The sequence below is a fragment of the Melopsittacus undulatus genome, chromosome 6 (genome assembly GCF_012275295.1).
Source record: "Melopsittacus undulatus isolate bMelUnd1 chromosome 6, bMelUnd1.mat.Z, whole genome shotgun sequence".
Taxonomy (NCBI): Eukaryota; Metazoa; Chordata; class Aves; order Psittaciformes; family Psittaculidae; genus Melopsittacus; species Melopsittacus undulatus.
In genome coordinates this window covers 22168109-22180751 of record NC_047532.1, presented here as the reverse complement: position 1 = coordinate 22180751, position 12643 = coordinate 22168109, and the positions used below count along the sequence as shown (strand labels likewise).

Here is a 12643-nt window from a genome sequence, read left to right as displayed (position 1 = left end):
AAACCTATCTGGACTTCCCAGTGGTGCAAGTGTGGTACATCACTATGTGTGTGTGAGTGCGCTTCAAAGTCCAGATGCATACATATGTGTGTTTCTCTCCTCTTTGGATACTATACTAAGCAATCAAATACAAAGTGATTATAACTCTCAGGATAGTGGACCAGAAGAAAACTTGGTACAGTTCACCCTTAACCCAACCCTTCTGTTGTGGGTCAGCAGTATTTCATCTATGTTAGGAGGGTAGAATTGATGAGGAGATGGCAATGAAACATGCAGATAGAGAAGGAACTGGAGGGTAGTAAGAGAGAGAGAAGAAAAGAGAAGGAGAAAGGAAATGGAGAAGAAAAAAAGAGGAATGCAGAGATGTGGTGTTTCTGAAGATTATATTTTTCTGCTCTCTGGCATATGAGTTATTAAAATCTATTTACAGTTATAAAAGCCATGCTTTTTCCTTAGACTTCACATTTTATTGAATGCTCAGCTGCAGCTGAAAAGGTGAAATATAAACCTACTTTTTTCACCCTCTTCAACACAGTAAAAACATTAAAATGGCTATCTGTAAAATGAAAGTGACATCTGTGCCACTCTGCCTTTTCCAGGAACGTGCTATTAGTTTTACTCAGGTATTTTGAGAACACTGGGAAGGCACCCTTTCTCCATCACATCCTTTTCTGTGTCAGGGGAGTTGTACAGTGGATGGGATATGCTATGTGGCTAACTTTTCTTTTGCCTGTGCTATTCGTAAGCTTTTTCATTTCTGCTTTGTGTGTGCTGCTGACTTCCACAGTATGGAGACATGGGGAGGGAACATCTAGTCCTTTGCAATTGGACTTTTCAATCACTTGCAAGCTACTAATAAGCAGAAGGTATAATGTAGACATCAAGCTGTCTTGACTGACTGGTGAAGAATCAAAGCGATGTAGGTACAATCCAGTAATTGGCAAGACTGAACATAATAACTGTTCTCAGTACTTTTAATTTAATTGGAATTTCCTTGCCTGCTGCAGTAAATGAGGAGTGACAAAGCACAGAAATAAAATAGAAGGGTCTAAATCTATTTTCACACCAGCCTAAGTGGTGTTGGTGATATTATTTTTCTGATTGGAGCTATTATAAAAGCTTCAAAGTTCAGCTCCAGGATTTGTTTTGAATATTTACTAAAAGGCCAGGGCTTTTTGCAGAGCTATGGCAAATGCTCTTCTGTTAAAAAAGCTGCTGTTCTTCAACCTTTGCTCAGGAATGTTTTGTGTGAAGACTGCTCAGTCAAGCCTTGGCAGCCCAGCCCCACTCCTGTAGTAGACCAAGGAAGACAGTTTGAGATCCTTGCCCCAAAGCTCCAGTAAAATTGGATCACTGAAAGCACTGACAAGCTGCTGTCTATGTGTGGTCCAACAATTGCATATTTGGTTAAAAAGGCATAACTACAATATATAAAAAAAACAAAAATGCAGCTACTGCATTTCAAAGCAAGAACTTAAAAGCAGCATTCTTGCAACTGTCACAAACTGTTGGCTGCCCCTGACAATCTCATTGATTTAAAAGGGATGTGAAACTGATTAGTACCTTCAAGATCAGGCATATTTCCTTTTAATTTTGCTATCCAGGAGATTTATTTTTTTCCTCCAGGAAACAGTAAATCATATAGGCGTGATATGGAATCATTCCATATGTACAGTTCAACTGCAGAAAGTCTATTTGTGTATACTCGACAGCATGTCTCTGTCAGGCCATCCTGTTGCCAGAAATGTGCTGTGGTACTTAAGTTTCTGCTGTTGTTTTGAATGATCCTGACTTCTCATTAAAATCTCTGTTATGTTTAATATCTGACATAATTACAAGAGGAAGAGTAATTTGTATGACTGCCCAATAATGACAAATAAATGATTTACCAAACTAAAGACTCATGAAAAGTGAAATATCACAATAATTTTGAAATATTTGCACCAGTAAATCACATGGAAACTTGAATACTTAGCCATGGTAGTGTAGAAAGTATTCAAGCATTTATTTATGTATTTATTTATAAATCATTATTGGTTTTAGCAAAGCCTGTTGTCATTTGCTGGTGTTTTAGCACTGCGCTACACACTGAATATCTTGTTAAGATGTACATGTCCTTCTCTGTGTAGCTGACAAGGCCAAAGAAACCTTTGGTATAAAGCTGATGTGTGTTCTTGTTATACAAACTGATATTGTCATGGTTTTCCCCCTTGCTGCTTCAATTCATTCAAAGTTTGTCTGTCTTACAGAGACTCACACAACAGGGCACTGACAGACACCCACTTGTTTCAAAAAGAACTTTATAATTTACTGATGTGAGAGGTTATTTAAATGCCAAGAGTAAGAACTTTAGCCTTATGTCTTTAAATGACAGCATTTAATTATGAGGTAGACTATGTAACACTATATCATGCTTTTTCCCTCCCTCTTCATCACTTTTGTCAGATCCACTGATGTATAATGTGGTTAGCTCCATGACTACATGAATACTGAGGTCACAGAAAACATATGAGCACAGACAATGTAAAACTCAGTTCATTAAAGAGAAATATTTTCAGTTTGGGGCATTAAATATAGAAATAAACTATTGCCCTAATGCAGATAATTATAGTTTAACCTCATACCTTAAATTTCAGTGCTTGCACCAGTCCATTCAAACACACTGCCTCCATAGCAGCTATCCGTGAAAGGCTGAGGTGGCTTTGTTGGGGAAGGCAAAAGCATACACAGCCCCACCTCACCTTCCCTTCTGTGCTTTTCTCATCTGAAACTCAGGCTTAAATGCAGCATTTCAGGTGAAAATCAGACTCACTGCTCACTGAGGAAGATGGGGTGGGATCTCAACCGTCTACTAGAACTCCAGCGGTTACAAGCAGAAGAAAGAGCTGGAGAATGAACATTTTCCTGTTTTTCTACTGTTTATCTAGCAACCTTATTTCATATACATGATTGCTCATTTTTGTTCTGCTCATTTTTGTTCTACTCCTTTTTTAAAACAACCAACAGTTTTGTACAAAAATAAGAGTGCAAAAATAATTCCTATATGCTAATAGTGCATTTCCAGCCCTCTATATCCGCTTTCTGTTTGTTCTTAACATCCATCTGGCTACACAAAAGTCTTCTGTCAATTCTCATAGCTGTTCTCCTCCACTAAGCAGTTAATCAGTTCTTTTTCACAACTTTAATTCCCAAATTCAGTGTCATGCCAGTTCTTCAGTTCTCTCTGATTCACCCATTCCCCTCTCTACCTTTATTTTCTTTCAGTTCAGTTCTGTCTGTTTCTTTAAATCTGCTCATGTATCACTTCATTTGTCAACTGTTTTCATACCTGTTCCAAAGCTGTTCACTTTTTTCTCCTTTCCAGCACAGCACTTCACAGTCCATTACTTCATTCATCAGAAATATTTGAGTTTTTTCCCAGTTTACTTTCTCCATTGAGTTATTTGATATTTATCCTTGGCCTACCAAATAATGCAAAATAATCCCTACTCCAGCCAAAGAGTTATTACAGAGCTCTCCAAAATTGATCAATTCATGGATTCCCTTATCGGAATTCATCAGTTTTACTCTTGGACTGTGCCCCACCCAGTTACAGAACCTGTCTACCTAATGGCAAATTATTTAGAAGCACAGAAGACATTTTAGGCAAATGTAATTTAAATGTGAATTAAAAAATATCCTACATGCCAAGCACTTTAAAGGGCACAGAGCTTAAATCTTAGATTAACAAAATGGATGAAGTGATCTTTTGTAGCATCTTTTTAAAGCTGTGACTTAAAAGAAAAGGCTGCAGTTTTATTTCTCTTTTCTAACTGAATCATAAGGCTGAGAAAATCTATTTAGTCTAATCTCTGGAAAATGGTTTTCTGATGATTTGCATCATGCAGAGCATTTTGTTATGATAGAATTAATATGGTTTAAAAAGTTTTATGGTTTTAAATTCATGGTTTTAAAACACTAATAATGCACTATTATACAGTAATAAAATTGGTGGCATAAAAATATGATCAATTATTATTTATCCTTCTAATCCCTAAATATTATAATTGGCAGGTATTTTGCCTTTTCAGTTTTTGCTTTTTTTATTCCATGAAATTTTATTATGAAAATGCTTGCAGCATGCAGGGCTATTATCAACAAAGCAGCAAGGTGTTAGTCTGTAAATACTTAATGAAAAATCCAATTTCTCACGATATTTGCAGATGTAGATGAGTGCAGCAATGAAGGAACTGTTGCCTGTGGAGATCATGCAAAATGTGAAAACGTGGATGGAGGGTTTAACTGCTCCTGTAAGGAAGGTTATCAACCATCCACAGGAAAATTGCAGTTTAAGCCAAATGATGGCACTTCCTGCCAAGGTACATGATATTATAAAGGTTTATGTGTTATTATAGAGCTATATCTTCTAAGAAACCCACCAGTGCCTCTTTATCTTCGGATAGATTAATCAGCAACACATGAAAAAGAGGCAAGACAGTGACATCTACATTTCCTGAGAATAGAATCATTTTGTAAATGTATTGTTGCTAAACAGTGTGATGAAATCCATTTGAAATAGTGGTTGTCAGATCTGTACTTCTCTCCATAAATTCAAGCTGTCTCTTAACTTTACCTGTAGAAGTCCCAAGGAAAGGGGCCTTAGTCTCTACCTGAGTAAAACAGAAGTTGAGAGTCAGTCCAGTGATGTAACTTTGGCCAAGATCAGGTCCCAGTAGCTACAGTTTGAGAACGAAGTGCTGAGTCTTAATGTGCATAAATTCAGAATGCTGGTGGTGTGAGGAATGACAAGAGCTCTTAAAATGAGCATATATTGAATATTGATTAAACTGCAGTATATAATTAGTTTCTGTTTAATTTCTACAGAAAATCCAAAGGCCAAGTGTGAGTTATACAAAGACTGTATAACCGAACATATTAACAGAACTTTAGCTGGGGTAAGTAGCATTGGTTTATAGATTAATTTTTAAATCCTTTAATTGTTTCTGTTTGAAACTGTTATTTCAATTATAATAGTTCTTAAGGAGCTTTTAACAAATGCTTGAAGCATACAATTGAACTTAAGTATGTTTACAGAAGTCTTTTTAATAATTTCAAATTATTTGAACTGTGTTGTATGTTCAAATCATTATAATAACTTGCTGGGAATCTGTGTGTTCTGTTTCCAGCAAAGTGAGTCATGATGCATGAAAAATTCAGAAGTGTGGTGATCACTCCACTGTTTCTGTAATTTCTGAAGTTACACACTGCAGCAGTTACTGATGTGCAATTATTTGCTTGTTCAGAGTGAAAGGCAGCAAGATAGCTTACAAAAGTAATGTCAACAAGTGACAAAATAGAAAATGGAGCAATAACATCCTGGTATGCTAATATATTTATTGCCAAAGCATAGTATGTAAAGTGGTACAGAATTTATAGACTCAGAGACTCTGGACTCAAGATTTCTTTTTCACCAGAAACAGAGATTCCTGAAGCAAATTAAAAAACCCAAAAAAAACGTTAATGGAATCACTGCCCATTAGTCTACATTTATAGTATTGTCTAATTTAAAAAGATAAATGAAACATAACCATGAATAAATTAAAGCAAATTGTATATTTTGGTATGTTATATTAAGCAGTTTGCTGAAGTTACAAAATTCAGAAAGATATTCACTGAAAGGCTTTTATTAACCTACTGTAAGATGGTCATTGTGTTAACATGCTTTCTGTGTTAACCTGTAATGTAATGTATTATATTAAATGTAACATATGCTTACCACATTTACATATGAAGACATGTTAAATGCCACATCAGGATTTAGGATGTTGGGGTTTTATTTTTTGTTTTTAAAATACATAATCGAATTAAGGTAATAAGGTAAAATACCTCAATTTTGTATAAATAACTGTCAGATTTTAGCCTAGTTTTTTTAGCCTGTCTTCTAGTTTGATTCAGCTGCAGCCAAAGACAAAGCAAGCCCCATAAAAAGCTGTTCAGCAGCAGAGTCTACAGATCTTACAAAATCAGGCGTTGGTTTAGGGGTTTTTTTGATGATTTCTTTTCAGGGGGGAATTTTAATCTCATTAAATTTCAGTATCATGAAATAAGAATTCTTTTCTTATTCAGCTGTGAGATGGAAATTTGCAAGTTTAATCATCTCACCTTCTTCAGACTGTTGCTTTTTAAACCAATTGTTTTATATAAGTGCATTAAGCAGTTCATAAACTGAAGCATTAATGGTGAAATAGGCAGTACAGTTTGATTTAACTACTTGCTTTATAATCTACATTTGAAAAAAAAAAATCCCTACCAAATATACTAATACTATTTCTCTGCTCCCACCTTTTCAACTAAAATTTTAACAGAAGAGAGTCAATGGAATAATCAAATCACTGATATTTAATGATTTTTGCAGAACATTTACCAGTTAATTTTTTAAAATTAGGGTAAATAAAAATGAGCTGCAATAATAGGAAAAATAAAAAGTTTAATGATAGCATATGGCTTATTTTTATAGTAGTAGACATGTATCACCTGTAGATTTAAATAGTGCCTCTTTTTATGCACAAGCATCTTTTAAATCCATTATGTTAATTCACAGAAATCAGCCATTTTCACTGGGTTTACTTTCACTTGTGGAAATATGACTTCATTTGTTTCATTAAGATGCGAGTTCTTGTATTTTTCAGATTAGTCATTTGAAAACACCCCTGGAGATGCTGCAAGAAATTAATAAAAATACTTTGGGACCACTTCTACCTGTAGATGTGATTTCATATGTTGAAGCACTATCTTATTCATCATTAAATACCAGGCATTACTCTATTTCTGACAATGAGACGCTTCATAATACAACCATTAATGTGAGTAGATCAAGCCTTAAAATTGGATGAGAGGGATGTGTGTCTTATTTTACAAATAGCATATGACTTCTGCACTTAAACATATAATTTTATGTGCAGGTTTTGGTTAGTACTGTGAATAATTTTTTACAAAAAGACAAGATTACAGTCTGGGAAGCTCTTCCTGTAGATGACCAAAGACGGAGCCTGACTAAGCTGCTGCATACTGCAGAACAAGCAACGCTTCTCATGTCACAGAACTTCAAAAAGACAACACAGCTAGATGCTAATGCAAGTGACATAGGTAAGATAAAGAAAATTAATCTAAGATATACTTTAGGTGTGGATTACACTGAGGAGTTTTTCAGCACGATTATAAAGATTAGAAATGGTGTTATGTGAAACACACAGGTGTTAATTTGTATGAGTTTCATAACTAACACCTGACTTTCAGTGTAGGTATCATAATTTTCAATGATTGAACATGTGAGCCTACAGCCCAGAAAAAAACTTGAGAAGCTGTGGGAAATTGTCCTTTCAGATTCTCTTTCAGTCTCTCATTATAGTCACACCATAACAGTGAATCTGCATTCATTTTACATGTACAAAATTATCCTATGCATCTAATATGCATTAAAAATAAAACCCTACCAGTGGAATGAAACTTAGATTTGCCCTATACAGATTTTTTTTCCTCTTTTTGGCTCAGTGAAGGTACTGTAAATGATCATGAAATAAGGATTGTAGCTTGTGAGTCTGATTTGGAGTGGCTTTATTTTCAGAGGAATTTCCATTTTAAGAGGAATATCTGAGGAGAACCAGTCAGGCTAAACGGCACGTTTTGCTTTCCAACCTTTCTCCCTTTGTGCTGGTGCCTTCACAACAACTCCTGCTGATTTTCCAGTATTAATAATAGTTCTATCATTCCTTCAATGGGAGCAGAGTAAGGTTAATACCAGCTGCTTTTGAAAATACTGATAAAGCATTGTTTATGACTTTGGCAATGGTCACATCTTCATTTCTCTGAATGTACACAAACTGCATGTGACCTGATTTCTTATTTTAGATTCACTACAGTCCTTCAGTACCTCTTACCAGTTTGCCAATTTGTAAGATGACTTGGTAAGAAAGATTCTTCCTTTGATCCTGAGGCAGGTCAAACCACCTGTTCTTTCCTTCGCTTTTCTGAAAGTAAATTAGCAAGACTGATGAAAAGTGGGAGATTTATTCCATTATATAAACTCTGTAAAAGCAGATATATGTCAGTCCAGAGTACCTCTGGGCCTGCAGCAGATACAGAGTGATGCCACGAGCTGGCTGTAAAGCCCCAGCACCCCACCACACTGGCAGAAAGGAGAGGGTCTCCTGGCTACAGAGCTGAGGCTGTGAGGGTGTTGAAGAGAGGATTCAAGTGCAGCCTCCAGTAGCAGTGTAGATGTCAGTCAGCCCAAGGTGAGAAAAAAAGCTTATCAACAGAATGGTGAGGAATTTCCATGTTGAAAGGTGAATGATTTCTTTAGTCTTGCTCTTGTTCTAAAATGAGAAACTAGATGAGCTCTTTTCCAAATTGGACCCAAACACTTCAATCTTTTGTTATGGTTTTTCAGAATCAATGTATTTTCCACTGGACTTAAACGTGTCCCACACATCTATTCTGGGACAAGACCTAAAATGTTACCCCTTTCTCTCTACTGCTTTTCATGGTGCAAGCTCTTGAACTCCAAGCTTTTCAAAACTCCAGCTACAGAAAACTATTTCTTACATCCTGAGGAACATTTTCTGACAGCTGGTCTATTGAATAGCTCATATTATTTTTGCGTGCTGTGCTATAAGCAATGCAGATGGTATAGCTTAGTGATATTCCTCCATCAGTCAAGTTTTAGATTTGTTTGCTGTTTTGTTTTTTAAAAAAGGCCTGATTGACTTTTTTTGTTCCTTTCCTGGGTGATTGAAACTCAGCACTATAATGAACCAAGTAAAGAGCTCAATGTCCTCTAATGTAGTTTGTGTCCTGAGGGGTGATGCTTGTTTGTTTGCTTTTTGACAAGACACATCATTATTTCATGGTGCAATGTGCATTTGGTAGCATGGATAGATAACTATAAAATATATACTTTTCAAAAATTGGCTTTTATCAAATGTTACTATTCAGTAGAGAATTTTATGCTTTGCTTTTTATAATTGTGATTTGTGGTCCCTTTCAGAAATGCACTTTTAATAAAGCAATAGCTCTTCTTAGAGTAACCTGCATTGTTCTTTCCAGTTCCTAATTTAATGCAAGGTGAATAAAAGACAATATTTTTCATTGAAAGAGTAAAAAGTATGAGAGCAAAACATGCAGGAAAATAATAAAGCATAGGGGGTTAAGCAAACATATTAATAACATTTTTCTTGAAATATTTGGTCCAATGATATACTCTTAAAATTCATGGTAATTATGCAATTCAATAGCACATTTATTAACTCAACTGTAAATTATGGTACACTGTAATGGAGCTCTGACTTGTACAGTATTTTTCTTCTTTTGCAGCACTCAAGGTTTTTGCTTTTGATTCACATCACATGAAACATATTCACCCTCATGTATACACAGGGGGAGATTATATAAAGATTTCTCCAAAGAAGAGAGAGGAATCTCATCCTAATGGTAAGAAACAAAGGTTAAAGAGTAGGTGGGTTATTAAGTACCTTGGCTAGACTCGTACCAACTAGTAAATAACCAAATGTGCATTTTATTAAGACTGAGCTTCAGCCCCGCTAACTACAGAAGAGTCAAGGTGTTTTAATCATCATCTCTCCTACCCCTTTACTGTCTCAAGACTGGTATTTCTAACATTTCCAGTATACAGTGAGCTTTAACGCTGGATATTGTTACCAGAGACCTGAGCTTTATCCTTTTCTTAGCCATAGATCTGCTGTGACTTCAAACTGGCACCATCAACTAGTTTTCTTACTTCTCCAAAAATTGGCATATCTTTTCTATTTAAAGAGAGTTCACTAGGGCAAGAACACGTTATCTTCAGTATGTCACAGAAACTGTCTTGGACCTCATAGTGCTACAGAAATGGTTTGTAGATACTGTCATCACTGAAAATAAATACATGTGTTTAAACAGTTCTGGAATTAAACCACCTGACCTAATAAACATAGAAAATATTTTTTTAATCTTAATCTTCCAGCTTATCTGAATCTCACCACCTATCAATACCTAAAAATGCGATTTGCTTTGGTACCAGGGAGAAAAATCATGATTTTTTTTTTTTGTATCAGCACTGAATCCTAAAATCCCATTTGCTTTCTTTTTCCCTATGTGCCTTCCATTCTGGCTCCACTGTAATGGAAGTCAAAGTAAGCCAGGTAATTCAGAGAAACCCAGTACTTATCTCAGGTCTGAGTCATTTTAGTTTGAGACCTGGTACCACATATGTAGCCAACTGTAAAACAGCAGCAAGCATGTCTTACTCTAGAAAAAAGTATACATGTATTTATCTAACTAGAATTCCCAGTGTGAACACACATAGATATTTCTAATGGCAGTTACATTGTTTTAAATAAAGCTATATTTCATTGTCTCTAAAACATTTTTATAAGTATTCTACAAAGATTCCATCTGTTTTGCATATTTTATGCAGGAGCAGTAATGTCTATTGTTATTGTTTCCTTAATGTCTTCAATATTGTTCTTCAATAAAAACCCCATAAACCACTGAACATGGTCTATTTGATTGATAGGCACTGTTGCAGTTGTCTTTCTGCGGTATAGCAATATTGGTTCTTTGCTTTCTTCGCCTAAAAACCTCTCCTCAAAAGATACTTCAGAGCACAGACAGACCGTAGGCTCATCCGTTATAGCTGTGGCAATTAGCTCAAATCCACCTGCACTCTATGAGCTTGAGAAAATAACATTTACCTTAAAGTATGCAAAGGTAAGGGGCTTTTTTATTATCAACTTGAAATACAGCAAAATAATAGCTAATCATTTTATGTGATGTAACTATACCTGCAGTGTATGATATATTGAGACACAATTCTGTTGTTTGTTGATGTTTGTCATTTATTTCTCTAATTAGATAAATTCCTAATGTGACATCCTTAGTGAAATAAACTAAATATGATACAACTGAAAATAGCTATGGGACAAAAGCAAGGGCAGCAATGCCAGCTTTGATGGGTTATACTATGAATAAAATGTAGATGCCTGAAACAGAGAATATTACAGGGTCTTGCATATCCTGTATTTAGGTGAGGTTTCTGAAAGTTAAGTATGGTTAAGTATGCATATTAAAAAATATGAAGATATACTTCAAAGTTACTGCAAAAAGTTACCTTGGAGGCAGGAGAAAATACCAGAACCTATAGTATTTCAACTTTGTTATTTCTGAAATCTGAACACATTTGTTTAAAGCTAAAAATTTTAGTTCCATAGTGTGTATAGATTTTACTGACTTCACTTGTGCATGAAGAATCACCTTGCATTGCACAAAGTATTATCAGAAACATAAAAAAGAAAGTGTGCAAGGAGGTTGATGGTAGGACAAGGTGTTAACCTTGGTTGTGCACCTTTTAAATTTGTTATTTATCTTCTATGTAAATTTTCATATATTTATACGACCTATTAGTACAGTGGGGACCTTATCTTTGACGAGTTAGTAAGCACTAACTGTAATAAATAATACTAATGGTCTTATTCAGCACTGTCATCACACCTGATATAGCAGGTGTGATATGACCCTGGCCTTACCCCAGATCACTTTGTAAAATGCACAGAGTAAGTCTCAGTTTTCAAACTGGTCATTTGGAAGCGACTGTGAGCAGGACAAGCAATGTGGCTGTAACCTTGGGGTTTAGTCCATGTTCAGCAGGTTCAGTGTATGTATGTAACAATGTTTTCAGTAGATAAAAATTCCAATGCCTTTGCAAGTGCCAGAAGGGTTCAGTAATCTGATTAGACTACATTTTTGGTAGGGTGTTAGCTGTGTGGATAAGACGCTTCCCTCTCTAGCCATAGGAATAGGACTTGCAGAATGTCTCTAGCCATTGGAATAGGACTTGCAGAATGTCTCTAGCCATTGGAATAGGACTTGCAGAATGTCGTTTTTGTTTCCAAGCCTTCCAAAGGTGCAAGTAGTATCTAATGAATTGCACTGGCTAACATAAGAAAGGTCTCTTGATAGGAAATATCCTGTCTTTTTCCATCAGTAAAACATCTTGTTTCTGTTCCAGACTCTGGATAAAGATATTAAATGTGCATTTTGGAACTACTCAGCAGACACAATGAATGGCAACTGGGCTACAGAAGGCTGTGAGCTGACACATTCCAACTCCACTCATATCTCATGCAAATGTAATCATCTGACTCATTTTGCTGTTTTGATGTCCTCAGGTGGCTCTGTTGTAAGTGCTATTTTAATTTAGTGTTTTACCTCATACTTTCTCCTGTCCTCATTCCTTGTTTTTTTTCCATGCAATTTATGTACTTTTCCCCTTTTAGGTTGTCTCTTGATTTTGTTCAGCAAACACACAATTTATTGTGCACAGAGCAGACAAAATTCCTCCCATATGTGTTTGATTTTCCTTTTGTCCTTTCTGCAGTATTACAGAGCAGTGATGCAGCAAAGTATCTTGTTCCAAATACACAGTCTGTTGTGCTTATTTTTGGTGCATTACTTTTAATTTTAAATCCCATTTTAACACTGCTGTGGGATTTAACTGGCATTCACTGGCGGTGAGTAACCATACGGCCCTGAATTTCTCTCTCACAAAACTTTGCCACCCATTTGTCTAACCTTGGCATCTAAAAGTCTGCTTTAAATTCTTTCCTGA

General features: G+C 35.7%; 1 protein-coding gene across 3 annotated transcripts in view; it reads left to right on the top strand.

Annotated features, from left to right (window-relative positions):
* ADGRL4 (adhesion G protein-coupled receptor L4) overlaps positions 1 to 12643 on the top strand; it is an 82242-nt gene that overhangs the window by 44482 nt on the left and 25117 nt on the right. For 2 of the 3 annotated variants that reach the window (XM_031050899.2, XM_005151036.4), the window contains 7 exons: positions 4203 to 4358; positions 4864 to 4934; positions 6669 to 6842; positions 6942 to 7125; positions 9352 to 9468; positions 10553 to 10746; positions 12044 to 12214. In XM_031050899.2, the coding sequence (XP_030906759.2) occupies positions 4203 to 4358; positions 4864 to 4934; positions 6669 to 6842; positions 6942 to 7125; positions 9352 to 9468; positions 10553 to 10746; positions 12044 to 12214 (1067 nt within the window). The remainder of the gene's footprint in view (positions 1 to 4202; positions 4359 to 4863; positions 4935 to 6668; positions 6843 to 6941; positions 7126 to 9351; positions 9469 to 10552; positions 10747 to 12043; positions 12215 to 12643) is intronic. The other variant, XM_005151037.4, reaches the window with a different exon arrangement.